Genomic DNA, 24,218 nt, shown 5'->3' with positions numbered 1-24,218 from the left:
AAGACACTCATGGATGTATTATAAGATCTATAATAAGATAATAACGATAATATAAAGTCTTGCTATACGTCCATGCACTTACTCCAGCCCAGCAGGGGGCGGAGATGCGCCAAATGTCACATGTCGGCTCTTAAAATGCAAAGCCGAAGAAGTAGAAATATCAGAAGAACAGCATGATGGGATATGAGAGTCCTCCGGCGGCGCGCTGCCGCCATGTCACCTAGGGAGAAACATTTAGCGCTTCTTTCTGTCCTAGGCGTAGTTAGTCTTGCTCTCTATTATAGTCCCACTTTTCTCTACGCGACCTTAATTCTTGCAGTTTGTTGTATTGTGTGTTACTATAACAGCGGAGAACCGCTTCCCGCCAGGTTAGGCCTAAATCCGCGGGCTGGCCTGAACGTTCCAGCCGCGCTCCGGTCCTGGTTGTGGGATTGGTGGGTGACCGACGTGTCGGTGACCGCACGGGGTAGAGCGAAGAGTAGCAGCAACAAAGCCGGACTTCGGGAGTCTGAGGGACACTTTAGACCAAGACCTGCTGATACTGGGATTTATCGGAGGGACGCTTTGGCTACTGACTCGTTTCTTTTCAGCCCTCGGGATTTCCTCATGGGGAGTTACATCGGGAAACCTGAAAGCCCAACCGCTGACTTTGGGAGGCCGAGAGCTGGGAGAAACCCCCGGGAGCAGCTGCGGGAAAAACTGTCCAGACCCAACCATGCTGTCTATACCCCAAACAGGAGGCTGTCATTTGCTGGGTACGTTTATAATAAAGTAATACACAATTATATCAGCACCGTGAACTGGCTCAGTCAGCGGCATCAGGAGGAAAGGTTGAGCATCTTTTAGTGAAGGAAGGGATCTTTATTGGCACGGAACAAGCGTAACTATATGTGGAAATCCCCTCCAGACATGTTTTAAGACGTGTATATATATACACTTACTTTACTAATAATGTGTGTCTGGTATATTTGTTCACAAAAAGTTCTATTATATTGTTAAAACCCTTAAAATTACATCTATTCCTTCTCCCTTCATTAAAAAAAAATCCAGAATCAGTGAATATGCAAATATGTCATTTCAAAAGTTTAACTGCTTCACAGGAAACGTCTCTTACTTTACTGTAAAGTCCTTTCTCAGTGTTTGTGCACTGGAGGCTTCATTTTTCCACATTACACTTGTGTAAATTGAGTATTGGAGTGGGATTAGCTTCCAAACTAGTTGTGATGCCACAAATTATGCTTGAAGGCCCACACCTTAAAACTAGATTTTCAATGAGCTCAGAGAAACTTTCCACTTTCACCAGATGGATGTGAAAACAGACTTCTAGTGTCAAACTCTGCACACTCATCATTCTGCACAGTTAAGCTCAAACATTCAACTGTAGTAGGAACAAGAAAAACACATGTTTGGGTAGAGGGGAATTTTAATAAATGTATCTTGATGAATTTTTGAAATATACCTGCAGGTTCAAAGGTTTCACTGCAGTAGCAAGATGTTTATCACTATTCAAGAAGTAACATTGCTGTGTATCATACTTTTAGCTCCCACTATTCAACTGCTCACAGGAGGTACTGGTGATTTGTATGCAGGGACATTTCTAGAGCTACTACAATGAGTGGAAACTTGGCTTTAAGTTGTTCTTAAAGACTTAAGAGTTGGAAGAGAGTTTTAATTTCTTTTATTTATATTTTAAACATATAACATATATTTTAAACTTAAATACATGCAATTCTCCACAAACTATTCTTAACACAGTTAAAAAGACAAACAAACAAAAAAACAACAAAGAGAGAATACACTTGTAAAGAAAAAAAAAAGAACCTACAAGAAAAACAAGGAAATCCTCCCTTATTTTATTTCCATCATACATCTTTAATCTGCTGGTTAACATCATTTCATAAGACATTGATTTACTTAACAAATGAATCCATTCAATGAAAGTGGGAGCTTTAGGGCTTTTCCGAAGCCTCAGGATAAGTCTCAATGTTGTGATTATACCCAGATATAACACTTGAAACACTTGAGACAAAGTTTGGGTGCCCTTGGATTAGGAAAGCCCAATCTCTCTTCCATAGTCTTTAAGGTTTCTTCCCACAGTGGACAGACAACACTACAGTGCTAGCAATCACAGGCAGGTAGAGAATGATTATTGAGGCACGGAGTCATACAAACATGCACGACTGTCAGCTTCATGTACTGTTTGATGTGTCCTCATTGTTGACTTCAGTAATCTGTATGTTAGGACATGATGTGGTCACATAGCCTGCCCTAATTAAACCTTCAAAATTTACATTTTTTGCCTGTTGTTCAGCAGCGAGCTTTATCCTCAAATATATTTTCATGATCTCACATATGTCAGTTGTCTGCCCAGAATGATAAAATGTTACCTGGGGCGAAACTCAACATTTAAATCCAAAATACAGATTGTGCGGCCAGTACCCGGACCTATGGCTATAGCTTAGCAGAGCTGAGCAGCACAGTGTGTGGAAATACTGGATTTAAAACCCTGGTTTCAGCTGAGACAAACATCATTCATGGCAGACAGGAAACATCCTTTTGATCACAAACATATCTTGTCTACTAAATGCAGGTAGCATTTATCTATGCTTTCATCATATTGTTTTTTTTTTCCCCCTCACAGGGAGCCAGTGGGAACAGCGGGGAGGTTCACGATCACCCCCCAGCGTCACTACCCCCTGCAGCAGCCGGGTGTCTCCTCGGTGGGAGTCCTGCCTCCTGTCAAATGGGACGGCTTCAGGAAGAAAAGCATCCTCAGCCCTCGAAACTCCCCGGCTGCCCTCAGTCCAGTCACTGTGAAGATTGCCAGGCCTGACCACAACTCCCCAAGGTCTTTACCTGCAAACACTGCAAACACTTGGTCTGCCATCATACCAGCGTTTCCATCATTTAGTCTATTATCTAGAAATAAACCACATACAGCATATGTTGCATTACTGCTTATCGTCTGTGCCATTTATTTCTATTCATTTTACTATTGTATGAAAATCAGCTTGAGTGAGTGATAACAGTAACTTGATGATCACTGAGATGGATTACCTCCATGTATTATAATTTTAACACTTCCTGAAAAGGGATTACAGAGAGCTTTGCATAAAAAAAATGTCACAGACCTAAAGGGAAATATTCTTCATCTACGCTTCACTCAGAGTTGTGTCCATATCCATACAGTAGTCCCATCACATATCTTATGTTAAGTATTTGTTCACACTTCATCCAATGCTTTGCCAAAGCCTGATATGTGGGTTGAACCCTACTGTGGTCTTGCTGTTTGAATGTTAACACTGACCAGAGCTGTATTGTCTCTGTTTTGTTTTTTTAGTTTGGACCATCTGAGTTGTGCAGGGCTCCCCAAGGCTCCTGCTGACCCTTGCTCCAGAGAAAGTGTCCTCAAGGTGTTGAAGGAAAGCCGCAAGAGAGAGGTGCAGGATGAGGACAGAAGCTTAACGACTGAACAGAAAAGCAAAAGAAGGTACCAGGTTGAAACAGTGTCTGAACACTTTCTATTTGCTTCAGCAGATATACTTTGGTCGCTGTGTCTGACTCTCACTTTGTCAAGCTTATTTTCCTCCGACGGCTTCACAGAATAGCAGAAGATATAAACAAAGTATTGGCAGATGCGTACCGTAGCTTTTCATCTTTTTCCGTTCTGTCCACTATTAGGAGCATACAGGTCAGATTGCTCCATTACTTTATTCTTATTAAAGCGGAGAGGATGTCAGTGTGGATGTGTTGATACAGGAAGGTTTTCACAGCACTTAGACAGCCTGTCCATTTCCAACTGCTGTTAACATGTGAGCTGTATCCGGATATGTTATCTGTATAAGGAAAAACACATGTCAATGCAGGCGTAAATGTGCACAGAAAACATAGTAATGCAGTGGAATCAGCCCGACCACATCTGGTGGGTGGTCTGGTTTGCTCTTTGATCTGATCTCAGCTGAGTGTAAATGTAACATGTACGGTGTGGCCACGTTCGTGGGGAAAAAAATCCATCCAACATGTTGAAAGGTTGCCTCTCTATCTAAATCTGTCTAAAGCTGCTCATCCAAAAGCTAATGTGAAGACCTTCCTCTGCAAAGTAAAATTAACTAGAGCCCAAACAGCATATTACTGCAGGACACTCCACAAGGACGTCCAAGATGAGGGTCGTATGACTGATGGGGGTAGCCAACTAATGCTAGCAAGCTCCTCAACAGGCACTCATTACATTCTTAGAGTATAAGTAATGTTAGCCTAATTAGCAGTGCTACTGAGTAGCCTAAGGATGTCTATGTCTGTCTCAAGATCCTCGCCTTGCACAATGTAATCTCATGCATCAATTCCCTTGACCTGAGATAATGTTACCACATACAGATTGTATGTTAATACCAAGTGGAAATGTGTAATGTCTAGCATGAGCACAGTACTGAAGCTCAAATGCCATTTTTAGCTAACAGCAGTGACACGCCGCCACACAGAGCAAACAAAAGCAAGCATTAGAAATTAATTAGGATTCAGATGTTATAGTTGGATTTACTTATTTACTTTTTTTACTTATTCATAAAAAATGCTTAGATGATAAACTCATTGTTTGGTGTTTTTGTATTTGATATGTTTGCAGTCTTGCTGTTTTTAACAAATTGAGACATTCTGCCTTGAAAAAGACAAATACTGCTCAGGACTTGATTCATGCATGTTTGTAATATATTTTCATTTTACTAGGCGTAACGACAGCGGTGGAAGTGCACACTCTGCTTTTGAGCCTCTTTTGCCCAATGGAACACCGTCACAACTGGTCCCCAAGTGAGTTTAACTTCTTAAGTGACACCTTCCTGTCAGATCTTGTCTTTATGTTTTACTGACTGTATATTTGATGCTGTGAAGCCCATAGAGCTGGGTGAAGAACAGTGGATTTGTAAAGTGGAAATGCTTTTCCTTTCCTTCCTCCAGGCCAGGAAGCCTGAAAAGAGGGATGACGTCTGTGGCGGAAGAATCCATCATGAAGAGGTCTCGTACCTCGTCCATCAGCTCTGGTAGTGGAGTCCATGCCCCTAGAGGAACCCCAGGAACCAGGAGAAACCCTATTCACAGCTCCTACAGCTCTTCACTAGGCCTCAGCCAGGTAATTCCTATCTGCTGCATTACAGTACACATGGCACTGCAGAGATAAAGTGAAGATGTTAAGCTTTATCTGCATGTTTACATTCACAGTGGAAGAAACCGTCAGCGCCCAGCTCTCCTCTGTCGAGCCCTGTATCTTCTCGCTCTCAGACACCAGAGGGAGCCTCGAAAAGACCTAGGTATGTCTCTGCTGGTTCCCTGCATTCATGCTGATTCCAGTCATCCACATCTGATCTAATATTACAATTTGTATCTTGTGATTTCATTACCAGAGAGGACGACGGACTGTCTCCTAGCTCTGCATCCTCAGTGAGATCAGACCAGATAGCCTCCGACAAGGCACCTGTTACTTGTAAGTCTCCTTTATCACCAGTGGCCTGCTCAGGGTAGAGACATTAAGACAGTCTAGTAAACAAAGGACTTCCTCAGGTGTAGAAGTGCTGTTCTGTGCAGCAGATTATACATGTCTGGATAAGGGTGGTGGAACATTTTAATCGATAATTAAAGTTGCATAAGGCTACTTTTCCCGGTTGCAATTAGATGCTACTATAATTAGACAGTGTCGTGTGATTTCCCTCCCACACCGAGGATACATGTCGTCCTAAATTTCCAAACATGAGGCTAGGTTGTGTAGTACTCTTCTACTTTATAGGATAAAAAAACCCCACTTCTATCTTGTTGCTAGTTGTTTTATTATACAGGGACATGACAACTTTTAACCACAAATGCTACATATAGATAAAAAGTTCTTTCTTTTTACCAGAGAACGATTTGTAGTTGAAACATTGTCATGTTCATGTGAAATAAAAGAATAACAGGGAGAAAGATAGCAGTGTGCGGGTAATTTATTATTGTTACCCAGCACCTGCAAAGAATTTATGGATGTGTCTTCTCATGATTGCACGACTCTTCCTCTCTAAATGTGATAAATCTGCAGTATCTGTGTCAAGCTGTAGATGGTTTTCGGGCGGTTGTGTACTTAGTTTACCTGCTGCCACTGTAGCACAGCACCAAAAACCACCGACAACTTAAACATGACTGCAGCCCTTTTTTTCATTGAAGACAGGATCTGACTTGTTTGCATTTGGTTGTTTAGACACTGATTTGTCTTTTTGTTTGATTTATTTATTATCGTCCATTATATGGTGTTTTTGCAGCCAAACTGACTCCAGTCCCCAAGATCCCAGTCACTACCTCAAAAGAATCTACTGGTAGTGGTGGGAAGAGAAAACGGAAGATCCAGCTGGTGTCTAGCCACCCGGATAACCACATCTCTCTGGTGAGGAGCGCTACATACTCAAACATCATGCTGCTTGAAACCCTTATTTTTTAGTTATGTGTTATAGTGGCCTAGATTTCTCCATTTTGCTCACGCTGCTTGTTGATTTGCAGCCTCCGCCTCCAGAGCTGGGCTACACCATCACTGCGAAAGACCTAGACGAAGAGAAAAGGGCTGCCATCAGCAAGATCCAGAAGGTCCTGGAGACACCCGGTAAGTAAAAGCAGCAACAGGAAAAAAACATTTAACTCTGCTTCACTGTTTATTTCATGCTGTACTGTAATCTTTTGTTCTCAGGACTGTTAGACATGTTTAATCTTGTGTGGCTGTTGACTCGTTATGCCCTCAGCCCGGCCTCTGACCTACCTGTTCATTTGTCCTTTTTTTTTTATTAGCTCCAGAGCTGGAGAAGTCTGTCTCTCCCCCAGCCTCAACTTCCACCCAGCCCGCCTTGTCAACCACCTCTGCCCCCACCACCACCACCACCCTGAGTAGCCTTCTGGCAGCTCCTCTGCCGACAGCCTCCAGCTCTGCCATCCCAGTCATCAACCTGGATCCAAGCCCAGGCAGCAGTGTCAGCACAGCATCTGCAGCCCCTAATCCGCTGCTGGAGGCTCTGAAAATGAAGAGCAGCAGCAGTCCTGCTAGCTCCACATCTGCTGCCAGCACAACTACAGGTAGGAAGTGAAGGGGTCAAATAAGCAAGTCAGGCCAATGTTTCACAATACTTGATGGAGAACAAATGAATTGGTGGTGACATAACTTGATTTTATGTCCCAAAATTTTGTTTCCTGCTACAATGCTGATCACTGCAGGTTAGATTAAATGAAGTCCTCTTGTGCCAAGAACAGCTCAAACTGTGCCTCCAGTAATTAAAAAAATGGGAAGACAACAGTTGATCATTATGCACACAAAATTTACAGACTGAAAATTGAGTTTTTGAAATCACATTTTCAACCTGGATTTTTGGACCAAGATAACCAAAGATACATTTTAAAACTATAGAGATATTTTTTTAATATCATACATTAGGAGGTTAAATGTCAAACATAAGAATAAAAACAAAATAACAGAAGTCACAGAATTTTTAATTTGTCTTGTAGTCTTTGTCTTTGTTCTGTTACTATTTACACCTTTCTAATACACTGACCCAATGTATATATCTTATATCATTCCAATTTATCATACAGTACCAGTCAAAAGTTTGGACACAGTTTCTCATTCGAGAGAACGGGAATGTGTGTCCAAACTTGTGACTGATACTGTATGTGCTTTCTAAGAAATCACCAGAACATCCTCTCATGACATGTATTGATCACCTGTATGCTTATTTGATTCTGACTCGTTTTTCCCTCCATAATCGGCTTGTTGTGTCTGTAGTGTCTGCAGTAACCGCACTGGTGCAACCCAGTGGCTTAAGCCTGAAGACATCGTCTACAGTGGATGCCCCACAGCTCCCTCCTGCCTCCCAGTCTCAGGCCTCCTCTTCTAGTGTGGAGCAGCCCTCTGCCTTTACTCAGGTGCTGGGCCAGGTCTCCAAGCCTCCCAGTAGCACCGCGTCTGCAGCAGGCCTGTTTGGTCTGACCAGCCAGACCAGCACCCCCACTGCTTTTTCTGCGTCTAACCCGATCACTGCTACTACTGCTCCAGCCAGCAGCTCAGAGTCACTCAGTAACACCAACCCTCTGCTGGCTTCAGGGTTCAAGCCCATCTTCTCTGTCACCACCACGTCCTCCTCAGCTGTACCACCCCTAGAGAGCAAACCTGCTGTCCAAAACTTCAAGCCCATCTTTGGAAGTACCACAGCCGCAGCAGTTGGCGGCTTTGTGCAGCCTCCATCCCTCACAACCATCAACCCATCATCTACAGTTTCCTCAACTAGTACATCCTCATTGTTTGCTGCGTCAACAAGCAGCACCACAGTTGCACCATCAGTTTTCACTGGCTTGACCAACACCCCCACTGGAACAGCCTCCACCAGCTCCATCACCACCACGCAGCCCGCAGCCCAGTCAGCAGTAAAATCCCTTTTCGGAAACTGGTCTACGCCATCAACGACAAGTACGAGCTCAGCCCCAGCGCAAGCCTCTGCTGCAGCGGGCACATTTCAGTTTGGAGCTGCTACCACCACCGCTGCAGCTGCAGCTCCCCTCACCGCTCCTACCACAACCTCCAGCAACGGCACCTTCACCTTTGGTGCTACACAGCCGGACGCTCAAGCTGCCAGCCAGAAGGCATTCCCCTTTGGCCAGGCACCACCCGGCCAGAACACAACCACTGCTTCATTTGGAGTTTTTGCCATGGCCAACACAGCCTCCACCACTGCTCCCCCCACCACCCAGTCCACGTTCAATTTTGGAAAGCCGACGTTTGAAGCGCCAGCAACGCAGTCGACCTTCAGCTCCACAGCAGCACCGCCAAAACCGTTCACCTTTGGAGGTGGTGGAGTAACATCCACACCTGCCTCTAACCCTGCCCCGGCCCCTTTCAATTTTGGGGCACCTGCTTCCACCACAGCATCCAGCTTTGGGACCCCAGCTAAACCAAAATTTGGAGCTGGCTCGACTGGTTTTAGTTTTGGTGGCACCACTGCTCCCTCGGCTGTTCCCTCAGCTGCTCCCTTAGCTCCTCCGAGCTTCGGTGCAGCAACCCAGACTCAGAGCTCCTCTTCAGCCTCTTTCGCGTTTGGCAGTGCTGCTCCTCAGCAAGCTCCCCCCGGCCCTGCTCAGCCAGCATCCACTGGATTTAACTTTGGTGGTGGCATGCCACGTCCCCAGTTTGGAACACCAGTCTCCAATAATCCTGCACCACAGATGGGAGGCTTCAACTTTGGGGCTGCTGCTACTGACAAACCAGCTTTTGGTAAGGAAGGAAGACATCTGTTTTGTTCTGCTTGTTTATATTTTCAACCCAGCTACAGCAGGTTCTGCATTGAGATTTCTTAAAGAGTTAAAAACACATATTTGATGGTCAAATCCTCTGGGCCAGCAAAGGGTTCCCTGTTCACACAGAAACTGTCTGACCACTCACATGCATTTGGAACATCTTTTGCTATCATATTCGTGAACAGAAGCTATGATTAATAAATACCGGTGGGAATCTTTCTCGTGATTCATTAATTTGGTTGCAGTCTGCTGCCTGTACGAGAATGAGAACCAGTCTGAATGATAATAAGGAAGATGTAGCTCCAAACCAATTTATCAAAAAACCCTCTGCTCATATGAAAATTGAGAAATGTTTAATAGGGAAATTGGAAACCTGTCATCCACAACGCTGTATGTCCGCTGATCTTTTGAAGTGAATCACACTATGGACAGAGTTATTTCCTTTGCTCAATCATAGTTTGCTAAATTCAGAATGCTTCCACAGATGACTTCTGAAATGGTTTGGTGATTATTCACTCAGCTCGGCTTGCTAGTTTCAAATTATGTGTTACTTTCTCTGCAGGGACATCTACACCATCCTTCGGCCAGAGTGCTGCTGGTCCAATTCCCTTTGGAAGTCCTGGAACTCCCCAAGGCTTCAATGCTGTTCCTTTTGGTAGGTCATTAATGCTGTTTTTAAGGGGTGACGATGCAATACGTTGAGCTGAGCTATGAGCTACGGTGACTATTCAAGCTGTGCTGACATGCCAAGTGTTTTTCCACAGCGCAACATGGTTACAAGATTTTGAGGAAGGTTTTGAGGTGTGCTAGTTTTCATGTCTCTTGCAACACTGATACGTCTGAAGGTGATCAGTAAACCGTTATAAGGCTGATATCTGCAAGTACTGACAGGAATGTAGCAGTGAAACATAACTCCAAAATTCAGCTAGAAGCTACAAAAGTACAGAGAGCCGCATAGACTGAGACAGAATCGGCGCTTTCTCTCTAGTTGCCACATGTGCTCAGTGCAAGCCATCTTGATACAGGGGAGGACACATCACAAGTTGGCCGCTGTCAGTCCAAACACCAAGCAGGACCACACGCATGTATTCAGAGTTTGGCATGATTAAAGTGGACTAAATTGGTTAAACAGTGTAAAGAGTGTTTTGGGGTTGCTGTTGCATGCTATGCATTTGTAACTGAGGATTTGGGCCCTGATCCTCGCATCACTCCCTCATTCTTGATCCCTAAACACTGACAGTTGGAATCATCAGTCGAGGAGCCCTCAATTTGAGTCGAAGCATTGCATTTTTCTTTTTTGCATCATAGTTCAGAGAGCAACAAAGCATAAAAGCACAGCAGTCTACTAATGTTACAAACCCAGTTCTGTTTTAAAATCCCCTAACTTCAATGAGAATAGTAAGAGCAATCTATAGAAAGGAGAACAGAATAGTGCAATACTCAACCTGTTTCTCCAAGCTCTGACACTCTCAGCTCTCATATTGAATGCAAAGGAAGTCAGCTAAATCACTCCCAAAGCAGACAAGAGTCTGGTGCTGCTTTATTGTTTTTTGGTCTAGTGTAATTTCCATTTTGGCAGACAGACAGATGCCATGCAGTGGAGATGCTCTGCAAAGATGTGCAGCACAAAGTTTATGTCTGCAATGGCTGTTTCAGGCAAATCATCTTGGAAAATTGTGATTTGAATCAACCAGAAATAGATATTTCTATTAAAATGTTACAGGTAGAGAGATCAGAAAGAAATGTTAATTTCATTCCTTAGAAGTGACACGTCTTAACATGTCCTGTGTGTTTCATTATCAGGGTCTCCAGCGACTCCCTCCTTCTCTATCGGGGCTGGATCGAAGCCATCTGGAGCACGGCAGAGGCTGCAGGCGCGGAGGCAACACAACAGGAAGAAGTAACCTGCTACTCGCGTCCTACAAACCTTTCAGAGGACTTAAGCTGTTGCTGCAATGGCTAATCTGGGTAACATTGCTCTGTTCTAAGCCCAACATCCCCAAACCAGGCTGCCACCATGCCCTCTGCTTCCTTCCCTCCTCCATTGGATTGTGCTGGCCCGAAACATTGTGTTTGCAGAGGAGTTGGAAAGAGCGCACCAGCTTGCTGAGTTCATGCTGCCTGGATGACTACATGACCCAGCGAGGGAATGTAGCGATGAGGAGATAGGATCCATAACAATGTACTATACTTGAAGAGAGAAAAGACGATTGAATAGTTTGATTCTGAACAAAAGCATATCCAAAGTTCTCTTTTCCTTTACAGTACATGGACACTCCCATTGGTTCGTCTTAAAGAGAAAGTTGAGTCAGGCAAAGACATGGAGCCTCGGCTCAAACATTTATTTTTTTACATGAAGTGCTTGTTGGTTTGTATGTTACCGAAGATTTGAGTACATTCTCTTAATGAATCTAAATAGAGCGAAATGTGTGTGAAATGTGTTGATTCAGATGAGGACACATGCTCAAGGTACACAACGCTGCAGTGTAAATGTAAAGTTATGAGACGTTTGCATTTTAAATTATTTTTTTAATTGGCTCTCTGACCCTGTAAATGAATGATGTGTTTCTGCACTTAAAGGGCAACTTAGTAAATGTCTCTGATTGTTACTGTAGTTAGTGCAGACCCTTGTGTTCTTGTTTCATACTCTGTGATTGCAAGCATTCCCAAAGTCCTCGTATGGACGGCCTTTTTTTGTTTTTTTTCTTCCTTTTTTTTTTTAAATAGTGATTGCCAACACTGATGTAATTAGCAGGTCAGTATATGATTAGGATGATTACTCTTGACTTGTTCTGACAAACCAAAGCCAATTCCTCAACTTCATGCCTGTGAAAATAATCTGTGACCTTTTATTTCATCTTTAAATCCTGAGATGTGTTTGTTTGTGCCAGACTACCTCTCTTTACTCCCAGGCACTGAATCCTTGTTAATTCACTGAGTAATATCAAATCTAATAGGATTGATGATAAGTCAGGCTTTTGTTCATAAGGTTTTCTCTTTCAACTACTGTTAATGCAGATGTATCTTAATAAATAGTGAGTTTTAAACATCTACACAGCAACACATTTTCCATTTTCCCACCTTTGAAGCATCACTGTTAGAGTAGACAACAGCACATTAATGTAACATCAGATTTAGTAAAAATAGGAAGCCCTTATCTGCTTGGTAATTACAGAAAATCTCACTATGATGCAGGGATTTTTGTAATCATAATTGCACAATGAATTGTGGAGTTTTGTTAAGCAAACATGGCGGTAAATCTATTGATGTCATCACTCAAAGGTATTTTATCAAAAGTTTTTCTGTTCTCAGTAAGAATCACTTCTTGTGAAAAGTGAGCAGTGTCTGATGCAGTTTTTTTTTTCCCGATTAGTTAACTTTGAATTAATAAAAACTGAATTTGGATGTGGATGTTCCAACAAGAACACATGAACACTTTAAGATTGTTATCCCATTCTTCTATTTTTCTAACTGTAAACAGTATACAGTTATTGTGCAGTATGGAGTTACTTAGAACAGACCCACCGACTGGTTGGTCGCACGGTTGTCATTTCTGATGGCCTTTACTTTTACATTAATAGCAGCCACTTGTAGGTATGTCTGGCTACTGAGCATGATATTACAACAAATCAGACACCTCTAGTCGTTTTTATCTTGTTGTTTCTGTGTCATACCAAACATTTGGCTCATCTCATATGGGATTGCTGTATAACAAACATTAAAAAAAAACAAGAAGACATATTTCAGTAACACAAAAAGGATTTTCTACTATGACAAGTCAAAATGTTTGCTGTGAAAATTCAATATTTGTGCTTCACCTTACCTTAGCCTGGGCCCAAACATGTCCCAGACCAGTCATTTTCTACAATACTTAACCTCAAACCAACTTTACCCCAACCTCAGTCATGGAGGGTAACTACTGGAATGATGTCGACACACGTAGAGCTCCAACTATTTTGATAATCATTTTAGCCAGTTTAAAAAAAAAAAAAAAAAAAAGTCCAAATCCTCTTGTTCTAGCTTCTCAAATGTGAATATTCTCTCGTCTCTTAATCCTCTGTGATGGTAAACTGAATATCTTTGGGTTCTGGACTGTTGTCAGGGAAAAACAAGACATTTTCTAATCATTTTCTGACATTTTATAGCAAATAATCAACAGATTAATCGATAATGAAAATAATCGTCAATTGCTGCCGTAGACACAAGACCTGCAATCAAGAAAAAAAATATTACCGAGCTCACAAACCACAACGGCCATCTCGGAGGAGTGGTGGGAGCAAAACAAGCGAGAGAGAGAGAGAGATTTGTAACTTAAAACTCCTACAGTTTCATTATCAGCTACACCTCTCTGATTACTCATGATGCTGTAACTGAAGGAGGAATTGACACCTACATTGAGAGCAGTAACAATTATTTCTTGACAAAGTATTCATATTCAGAAGAATATTGAGACTCGGTGCACAGGTGCTGCAGTATTCGACCCTCAGTGTATTGTAGATTTTAAAAAAGTGTGGTAAGAATACTGGGACAATAATAAAACAGGGTTGCGGCTGTATAAAAGCTGTCTGAGATTGGGACATACAGGGCTCAAATAAACACTTGAACACTGAAGTAGAGTATGCATACAGCCAGAATGTGCTACTGGTACGTAGTGTCTGATGAGGAGCAGTAAAGGAGGCAAATCCTGATATTATTTTAAAGGATATGTTCACAATTGTTCAAGTCTGTCTTTAAAAAAAAAAATCAGGTGCCCATATGAACACATATGACAGGTTGTAATGTAAGTGATAAGGGCAAAATCCACAAACATTCCTTGTTTTGTGCAAAAATGTATTTAAAAGATTATTTGAAGATAATATGAGGCTTCAGCAGTCTGAGTTAGTCATATCAAGTGGATATCTGCCACATTTACAGTCTTTTTAGCATCAAATTCCCTCTTTGTGTTTCCCTGGTGAGCTGTGGTGGAAGTATAGTAACAAAAAAAGGGATTTCGGCACTAAAAAGACTAACGTTGAAAGATATCTACTTGATTTGACTCATTTGGACGCTGAAGCTTCATATTAGCTTTAGATAAAATTTTAAATACATTTCTGTACACTGTAAGTGCATTATGAAGGGATCTCCGAATGGCCAGTATGAACTTGCAGTGTCCATTTGGGAACCTTAATATTGTTTTAAGAAAGACTTGAAAAATTGTGAACATATACTTAACCCCCCCCCCCAGTCAAAGATGTGTTTTGCTTCTTGTGACTTCAGTTGGATGTTTGAGCTTCACTGTGCAGGATGATGTTTGTGCAGAGTTTGACACTAGAAGGCTGTTTTCGCTTCAATCTGCTCAAAGTGGAAAATTTATTTGAGCTCATTGAAAATCTGAGTTTAAGGGGCGTAATCGTAGTCCAGCATTCACTTTACACAAGTGTGACGAGGAAACTTGAAGCCTCCGGTGCACAAACACTGAGCATGGACTTAACAGTAAAGCAGGAGACATCTTGTGTCCAGCAGTTAAACTTTTGAAATGAACGATATTTATAGTTGCTGAATTTTTCAATGAGGGAGAAGAATGAGACACCATTTTAAGGATTTTAATGAAGTAACTGGACTTTTTTTTTTGTGGAAAAACCATATTGAACACAAATTATTATTCCAAGCAGAATATTTTTATATATATCTTAAACCTGCCTGGATCTTTAAGCAATCTGCTTGAAAAGTTTATAGTCATTTAAACACTTAAAAAGAAATAGATTTAGCAAAGAGAATTTAGTTTTTATTTTGTGCCTACACACTGCTCCAAACTCCAGTCCAGTAGGTGGCGATAATGCGCCTGTAAGCTGCTTTTAAGTATTGGCGCATGCGCACTGCCCCGGTAGTGTGGCAACCAAGTAGACGTTAGCGGTGCAAAAGACGTGGCACAAAACTTTCGATATGGATGTATCCGCACTGGCAGCGTTGACTTTATTACTGGGTGCACTGGTTATCCTGGTTGCCATCGCGGTGGGAAGACGGAAAGAAGAACTGAGAGAGGAAACGGAACAGGCGGCGGAGTTTGCCGGTAAGAGCAATACAAGCTAACGCAAACTGTAGCTAACCAGTGAAGCGGTGACTCACCAACATACACACACTCTCTCTCTCTCTCTCTCTCTCTCTCTCTCTCTCTCTCTCTCTCTCTCTCACACACACACACACACACACACTCTCATATATTCATTCATTCATTCATTGATAACAAAGTATGTACAGGTGCTCATTCACGCAAACAGAGCGAATAGTAGAAACTGAAGCAACTTTTCGGCTACTGTTACCTGTCATTGGCCAATCAGCAAAGGTTCTATTAACAGACCAATAGGATCACTGCTTTTTGACTAGTAATTGGCTATTAATTATGAAAACATGGATTAAAAATTGATTAGGTATTGTCAGTCTTAGTTTGACCTCTCTGAGCTACCACTCCTCACAAGACACACCACAACATCATCCGTACCTTCAGTTTATATACATTTATATTTAGTTTAAAATACAAAATGTGCAATAACATCTTTACATATCATCCATTAAATGTTAAATATATATTTGAGTAGGCTGTATACATAATCACCTATATTCAGTAACTACCCATTCAATATGTATTTCAGCACTCCTCCTTTCACATCTTTGAACTATTTGTATCCTGTTTACAGTCTGCAGAAACGATTTCACCTTTATATATAGGGATTGTATGTTGTCCTCTTCTTGTTTCTATATGTATGAGATTAAGATTAACGTTATTGATTTCCCAGAGGGAAATTTGTTTGCACTGTGCCCAAAACTTAACATACACAATAAAAGAAACATGCATACTAGGAAGAAAAAAAGCAATTCACATGGTCAAACATGGTCTGCACAAGGCATACATCCTTACATACATAAAAACTACTACACAGCGACGTCTAGCAGTGCTCCTGGAGTACAAAGATTCAATGTGAGAAAAGACACAGATCGAGTACATATAAACTGTCCCATTGTTAAAGGAAATATGTCTTGAAATTAAGCAAGAAATACATTTAATGAAGGACGTTTATGAGCGCGAGTGTGTATGTGTTGAGTGAGATGTTTATGTTGAATTATCTTTGTTTGACTTGTCCATCTATATCTTTCTGAAGAGTTCTTGTCTTTAAGCACATTGAGAGCCTCTAGAAACTGGAGTGAAATTCCTTGCATGCTTAAATGGCCAATAAAACTGATTCAGATTCAGAAAAGATCACTTCAAGTTCATATACAAGACTGCTCTGATGCTGGGAAAGCTGCCACGAATCAGTTTAATACATTTAATTATGAAAGTCTTATTCTATCAGTGTAATATGTTTCACATGGACGTATTTTGAAGAGCACGTTAATCTCCAAGTGGGGTTCCTCAGATTCCTTTATTGTTTCAACTCAGTTTTGTTGTTGATAACCCTATGTGAGCTGTATGAACCATGTTGGGTCTCTCTCCATAAAGCTGCTTAATTTAGTTAAGAAAGTAAGAATAAAATGTATTCAAACAACAAGATGGGCAGAGTTTTGACATTCAAAATATGATAAATCAGGAGAGAGGAACCTTTTTTTGTGTGTGTGTAGAAACTGTGAAACACGGTTTAACTTTAATTTTTCATTGGCACAAAACAATCAGAACAAACGTGTGAAAAGAAAAATGCAGTTTTATCTTGATAATATCATTTAAATCCTTGACTCTCAGCATTGTTACTGGTTAATTGAACAGACTTTTTTTAAGCTACCCCTGCCAAAAAATGTTTGTGAATCATTACTTAGTAGTTACTACTTCAGAGCTCAAGTAACTGTAACATCCATATTTTTGCTGCTTCCATCACCTACTACGTGTTGTCCTGTCAGAAACCCTCTACAACAGCGAAAAATACAGAATTCTTGAGAATTTTGGTCATGCTGTAGTGTCAACAATGAAAAGTTTCTTCAGTAGTACTGTGTATTGTCTTTCAGCCGAAAGCAATGTTGTGAAGGGCCCTGCGTCCAAGAAGCCGAAGCAGGAGAAGCAGCGCAGCCGTAAGGAGAAAGCCTCGCAGCATAGTTTCAGCCATCCGCTGTTGGCAGCCTCACTAAAGGTAAACTGGAACACACACTGACTCTGTAAAACCTCTCCATCTTCCTAAGTACCTGATCTAATAAAGTGGCTTTGTGCAGACAGTAGTAGAAGGAGGAGTTGCTATTTAACATGAGAAATAAGCCTTAATGGATACGTCTGATGATGCACAATCTTGTTCTTTTGTTGTTCTTGTTCTCATCAGACTACTCTTCTCCTGTTGCATTCATCTGCTTCATCATCCCAGTCAAACAAAACGATGCCTCAATTTGGCTCCTTCTCCAAAAGCCGTTCTTCGAATAAGTGTATATTTGTATGCATGTGCTTCTCAGAGCCACAGCGGGAACGTGACGTGCCTTGATTTCAGCAGTAACGGGAAGTACCTGGCGTCCTGTGCTGACGACCGCACCGTCCGGATCTGGAGCACCAAAGACTTCCTGGAGCGAGAACACAAGTGTCTGAGGGCTAATGTGGAGCTGGATCACGCGACACTGGTTCGCTTCAGCCCGGACTCCAGGTCTCCCCCTCTCTCTTACTTTACTTGTGCAAAAGCTCACTGACATAAAGCATCGCCCAAATACCCCCAAGAAGATCAGAACTATGCTAAGCTTTTTAAGCTTAAGCGAGACCTGAGTCTAATTTAAACCTTTAAACCAGGTCCAACACCTCAAGCAGCACTTAGAAAATAAGAAAAGTTCAGTGAAGCGATGACAGAATGACCTTATGTGACTTAATCAAACACACAGTGAGTTAGCTACAGCACTTCCTCACCAGCCAACTCAATTAGAGCTACAACTATCTAACAATAACTGTCCTTATTGATTAATTTGTCCATTATTACTATGGTTGATCGATCTAATGTCTTGTACGATGTGTAATATCTGTTCTGAAGTGCTAGTCAGTGTCAAGTCTGCAGGTCTTAGATAAGTTAAACTGAACAAACACAAGTATACATATAGTGAACAGTACTATTCAATATAGCTGGAAAACGTATACATTCATTAACGTATTTACAGTGATCACTCGTCACATTTGAATCAAATCATTTTTGATGTTTGTTTGATAAATGACTTGAAGATTAGTCAGCTGGCAAATCTCCTGTCAATCAATGAATCGGCTAATTGTTTCAGCATTAATACTCAGCCAAATAATGATTAGAGGTTTAGTTGTAAAGTAAATCAGGTCTGACGGGTTTAAGACCCAAAAGTAGAGTCTTAAACATTTTACCTTTTTTTTTTTTTTTTTTCAATAGAGCACGTTTAAAAACAACAGATGAAATTAAATAATTATAATAAATAGATAAACAACTAACAGAAAAAATAAAAATGTTATTATATTAATAATTAGGTGGACTTGAATTCATCAGGGATTTAAATGGGACGATAGACGGAGACAGTTTGTACTTTGACTGATTAGATTAAAACTGAAGAGATTAAAAGAGAGACTTTTTCTGCCAGTGTTGTTTTGATTTGATTTGTTGTCTATTGTTGTCCTTTGTCCTATTATGAGTTAATCCTGACAAACACTTACAGATTATCCTCTGTACCAGGATGTTGTGTGTCGGCCTTTAATTTTAATCAGAGCAGAAATCTGTATTTGTCTAGTAACTGATTCTCACCTTTTCACTGCAGGGCGTTTATCACCTGGTTGGCTAATGGAGACACTATTCGAATCTTCAAAATGATCAAAAAGGAGGACGGTTCTCTAAGCTTCAAAGCCGCTCCTGAGGACTTCCCACAGAAACACAAAGCCAGCATCCTCAACATTGGCATTGCAGAGACAGGTACAGAGCACCTGACGTGTTTTTAAGCCATGTGTGAATTTGTAGTTTTTCTTTTCTATTATTATTGTGTGTTTAATGCACCAAGAATACAAAAAGTATTTCTCTTAATGTGAAAATCAAAATTAACCACCGCACACTGTAATGACTTTACTGTGACTTTATTAAGAGCGAACAACACTTTTCGCCTGTAGCTTCTTCAGGTTCGCTCAGTACAACTGCTGAGATAAATACATCTGAGTCACATGACTAATTATCACAGTCTTCATTTTCTCAAAGTGAACATTTTACAAAGGGCACAACAATGAAAATATACGTATTACAAAAAAACATGACGTGATTAATGTTGCAGAAAGTTACAAGAATTACACCATTTTATATAATTAAACTTCATTACATCCCGTAAACAACTGACTGAATAGGATGAGTAAAATTCCCTAAGCAGAATGGACTACTACTGTGGAATACTCATATCACAGAAAAGAGCTCAAATACTGTGCATCATTTCTCTTAATGTTTTCAGTGTCACTATGTGGTAAACACAAATTATGGGATTGAATTTATTTAGAGTGATGTGTTGCACTATGACCTGAGGACAACAGAAAACAAACGTTTTAGGAAAGTGTTTAAAGTTTATTTCCACTTCAGTACATAACTGCAATAAAAGAATAAGCTAATTAAATTTGTTTATGTCGTTAACTTGATAGCTTCCTTGATCGCCGCTCCCTCCCTTTCTGTCTCAATCACTTGTGCTTTCAGCTTGTTTGCATTTTGAGTTGTATTTACGGCCACCTGATGAATGTAAGTCCAATATTCACTCTCGTTAAAGCTCCATTTAGGTTTCCGCCAACTCCTGAGAAAATAATGTGTTGCTTTTAGCCGCTAAATGCTCCGCTATGGTCACCAGCATGTCGCTTAAAGCCAGAAGAGTAAAATAATGGGCCAAAAAACCCCCCCCAAAAAAACGAGGAGTTGAATGATGCTGAAACACACTGTAGAGTGGTGGTAAGTGATCATTCTCTAGGTTTGTCACTACAAGCGACCCCTTCCACATACACATAGTGACTTCAGACATTACTAATATAAAAATATTGATTATAGCCTTTAGAGCCACATCGGTTAGTTGATAGACAGAAAATTAATCTGCAACTATTTTTATGATCAAATAATCATTTCAGTCATTTTTTTTAAGTGAAAACGTGAAGATTTGCTGCTTTTCTTTCTCATATGTGACAGTAAATTAAAAATCTTCGTTTTTTTACTGTTGTTCAGACGAAACAAGCAAATTGAAGACGTCCCTGTGGGCTCTGAGTAATTGTGAATGACATTTTTGTTCACATTTTATAGACAAAATGATTAGTTGAACAAATAATCATCGATGATGAAAATAATCGTCAAGTCGCAGCTCTAATTGATCAATATATGTGATGAAAGATGTGTTCAATATCCTTTTAATTTCAGTGGTCTCTGGTCTAACAGACTTGTTGCGTGAAGCTGACTGTGTGTTTCCTCTCTTCAGGCAAGTTCATCATGAGCGCCTCCACTGACACCAGCATCCACATCTGGGACCTGAAAGGAGAGGTACTGGCCTCTATCAACACTAACCAGATTACCAATTCTTATGCTGCCGTCTCCCCGTGTGGCAGGTCAGTCCCACCCCTCCAACACTGCAAACCTTCAACCTGAAAGATCAAATGGGGAGCTCTTTAAAAAAAAAAAAAAAGTATTCACACCCCAGGCTCAATGTTCTGGTCAAAGTTGAGTCAGTTTCAACTTGTTTTTCTTGAGAACACTGAGGTTTTTTTTTTTTGCTGGAGCCCTCCAACACAATGGTCTGATTTAAATAAAGAGTGGGCTTCATTTTTTCATGCAGTGATGATACATGACGAATGTGAAGAAGTGCAAGAGCTTTACTATTTGAAAACCACTACATATTCATAGCCATTTCCATTACCACAAAGGGAATCAATTTGTGAAAAGTAGCTTATTTTGTAATTTTAAGAAATTTCTCAATACCAGATGTAAAAGAAAGAACATATTTATTTAAAGTAATCATTGATTTTTACTGTAATTTTATGTTTTATGTCTTGAGTTGCTGTTATTATTCTCTTATAATGCCATATGAAGAAGATCTATGACTGAAACATCACTTCTGTAATTGTTTTATACTGACAGAGTGCAGGAGTAAATATTTTATTTTTTAGATGCATTTTTTTCTCTTAAATAAAAGTCCAGGTATCATATTTCTTGCTCTGCCAAATAAGAGGTTGGTTGTGTTGTATCCTGTTTAGTAAATGGATGAATGTAACAGATGTTCAAGTGAGTCATTTCTGCATATGTATGAGGATCATTAGTTAAAATTATGTAAACACCAGAAAAACACTGATTGAAATCCACAGGCATTTAGGTGGAGATGTAATGGTCTGTGCTGTCCTTCTCTGTGCTCAGGTTTGTAGCGTCCTGTGGCTTCACTCCTGACGTGAAGGTCTGGGAGGTTTGCTTCGGGAAGGGAGGAGAGTTCAAAGAGGTGGCGCGAGCTTTTGACCTGAAGGGCCACTCTGCAGGAGTTCACGCATTCGCCTTTTCCAATGACTCTCACAAGTAATGCATCTTGTTGATATTTGGGAAAATACACTCATCGCTTTCTTGCCAAGAGTTAGATGAGAAGATTGATACATCTCTCTTGTCTGTATGTTAAATAGCGAGAGCCAGCAGATGTTAGCTTATCTTTGCATAAAGGCTGTAAACAAGGGGGAAATGGCTGGTTCTATACAAAGTACAAATATGCACCTTAAAACACTTTTTTAAAGGTGACAAATTAACACGTTGTGTCTAGTTAGTTTTATAGACTGCAGTAGCCAAGAAATAGTTCCAGCATGTGACCCTTTGTAAAACCACAACTTATTTTTACACTTTTGTTTGTGTATGGAATAAACAAACGAGATATAATGTGTTTAATTTGTGAGTTGATGTAATGTAAGGTTAGTATATTTAGTAGAATCTCTGTCCTCAGCCTCCGTCGTGTTTCGCTGCACAACACTGACATGTGTTTTAATCTTATTTCTCAGAATGGTCACCGTCTCCAAAGACGGTACATGGAAGCTGTGGAATACAGATGTGGAGTACAAAAAGCAGCAGGATCCCTACCTCCTGAAGACAGTTCCCTGTGCATCATCTGAAGGGAGCCTGGTGGCCTTGTCTCCCGACGGCCGGGTGGTGGCCATCAGTGACGGCTCTAACGTGGCTTTGTACAACGCTGCCAGTGGCCAGCTGGAGGAGGAGCTACATGGTGTCCACAGCGAGGAGATCACCGACCTTAGATTTGACATTAGTGGGCGCTTCTTGGCGTGCAGTGGTGACAAGGCCATCCGAGTGTTTCACAACGCCCCGGGCTACCGAGCAGCCATCAGGGACATGCAGGACATGCTGAAGAAGGCCCAGAATGAGGCCATGAAGCAGAGACTGCAGCAGCAGATTAAAGAGGCTCAGAGCGCCCTGGACACCGTACTGGCTGCTCCTGTCGACTGAACGAGCCTCAACCGAGAAGCCATGCTCTGATTATGTCTCACTCTGACTGATGATCTCTTTTGCAACGTCAACTCTTTCTCTGCCACTGAATGACCTGGTCCAGGATTAATGGAATTTGCATGTGGTTTTAATAAAGAATATCTTTTTATGGAAAGGTTAAATGGTTTGAGTTAAGATCTTTTTCTTTTCTGTTTAATATCCGACAATGTTTTGTGTCTGCTGTGGTTGTTACAGTTGCCTCCTGCAGCTTCAGTTTAAAGACTCCCTCCACTCAAAAAAAAAAAAAAAAAAAAAAGTCACAGTCCTCAGTAATATCAACCAGTTATGTGACTGTAGCATTACCTCACAGATGATGTCACCAGTTCAGATAGTTCCTTTTCCAATTTATAGGCAATTCTTTGGTAATTTGCGGCCTCTGCTGCCTCAAGTGGTAATTACAGGACACTGGTTCATTTAATTCTGTTGATTTTTTTTTTTTCTTCGACCAAAAATCTTTCAAGTGCAAGTGAACGTTTTCGTTGGTCACACCGGTGCGCCTGAAATTTCTCTCCTGTGTTCCTGTTTGTTCTTTCAGATATCAGCCTTATTTTATTGCTTCCTGATTGTTTTCGGAGCTGTGTTGTTACTGCTGATGAAAACATGTCTATGACTACTTGCGGATGAGTCCTTGGCTAATAAGTGACAGCTGACCCACCTGATGGACCCTTCGGTGAATTACGATCATTTGTAATTCACCAAATTAAAATCACAGCCAATATGTAACTAAGATACATACTAGCAGCTAGATGATGTGCATCATAACATAAGTCAGTCAGTATAACATTAGCTATTAGCAACTACGTTTTAGCACACAGCTGCTGTGGGTTCAGATTTTGACATTACTGAAATAAGATCGGCCAGAAGCACAGTGAGGGATGTTACGTTATTAAGTGTCAATGTCTGTTCTCCTCCAAATAGTGTTACATATAGTGGCACATGACAATAGTACGGTACCCTCACTGCAAGGTAAAATAAGTTGTTTAGGCTAACTGTTGGAGATGTGCTGTTTGCTGAAAATGCACGAAGAGCCTGTCGTCTGCAGCTCTTCATCAAACATCTTACTGTAGCTGTTTCTGATCCGCTGAACAAATAGCTCCAAATACCTCCAAATCTTGTATCGACTTGTTTTTATTGAAGAATAAAATCTGCAGTTATATACACATTTAAACACTTGACTTGAAATTTAATTTCCGATAAGTTCTTCATGATAAAAGTCTTATGAAGCATTATGAGGCAGCAGCAGCAGGAAATTACAGGAAGAGCAGGAGTTACAGCCAGGTAACTACTATTTCTTACGGGCGATCGCACCCATTCAACCCAAGTGGGGCGCAGAGTGGGAATGAAAGAGGGGCCATTCTCCCCATTACAAGTCAGTGTACCATCAAAATGATTTTGAAGCTGTTATTTTAATGTAAAATAGTTGCATAATGTTGCTTTAAGATGGCTTTCCGGGTGTTCTTGGATATGTTTCGTCTCCAGAATAGTGGAGCAAGATCATTGGCAAAAAGGTTGACT

General features: G+C 41.0%; 2 protein-coding genes across 2 annotated transcripts; both read left to right on the top strand.

Annotated features, from left to right (window-relative positions):
• The first annotated feature begins 176 nt into the window (after positions 1-176).
• pom121 (POM121 transmembrane nucleoporin) lies at positions 177-12,726 on the top strand. The gene is made up of 13 exons (XM_042431558.1): positions 177-755; positions 2,642-2,848; positions 3,341-3,490; positions 4,723-4,803; positions 4,951-5,122; positions 5,212-5,300; positions 5,394-5,473; positions 6,279-6,400; positions 6,514-6,613; positions 6,796-7,077; positions 7,781-9,262; positions 9,848-9,940; positions 11,089-12,726. Exons 1-13 carry the CDS (start codon positions 184-186, stop codon positions 11,187-11,189), a joined length of 3,531 nt encoding a protein of 1,176 aa, XP_042287492.1. The 5' UTR covers positions 177-183; the 3' UTR covers positions 11,190-12,726.
• Positions 12,727-15,126: 2,400 nt separating this feature from the next.
• On the top strand, positions 15,127-22,825 carry tbl2 (transducin beta like 2). Its single transcript, XM_042431227.1, has 7 exons — positions 15,127-15,334; positions 17,257-17,378; positions 17,689-17,873; positions 18,988-19,139; positions 20,656-20,782; positions 21,585-21,737; positions 22,205-22,825. Exons 1-7 carry the CDS (start codon positions 15,208-15,210, stop codon positions 22,662-22,664), a joined length of 1,326 nt encoding a protein of 441 aa, XP_042287161.1. The 5' UTR covers positions 15,127-15,207; the 3' UTR covers positions 22,665-22,825.
• The last annotated feature ends 1,393 nt before the right edge of the window (positions 22,826-24,218 follow it).

Source organism: Thunnus maccoyii, chromosome 13, assembly GCF_910596095.1.
Source record: "Thunnus maccoyii chromosome 13, fThuMac1.1, whole genome shotgun sequence".
NCBI lineage: Eukaryota > Metazoa > Chordata > Actinopteri > Scombriformes > Scombridae > Thunnus > Thunnus maccoyii.
Note: the sequence above shows the minus strand (reverse complement) of the source record. Positions and strands in the feature narration are given on the sequence as shown.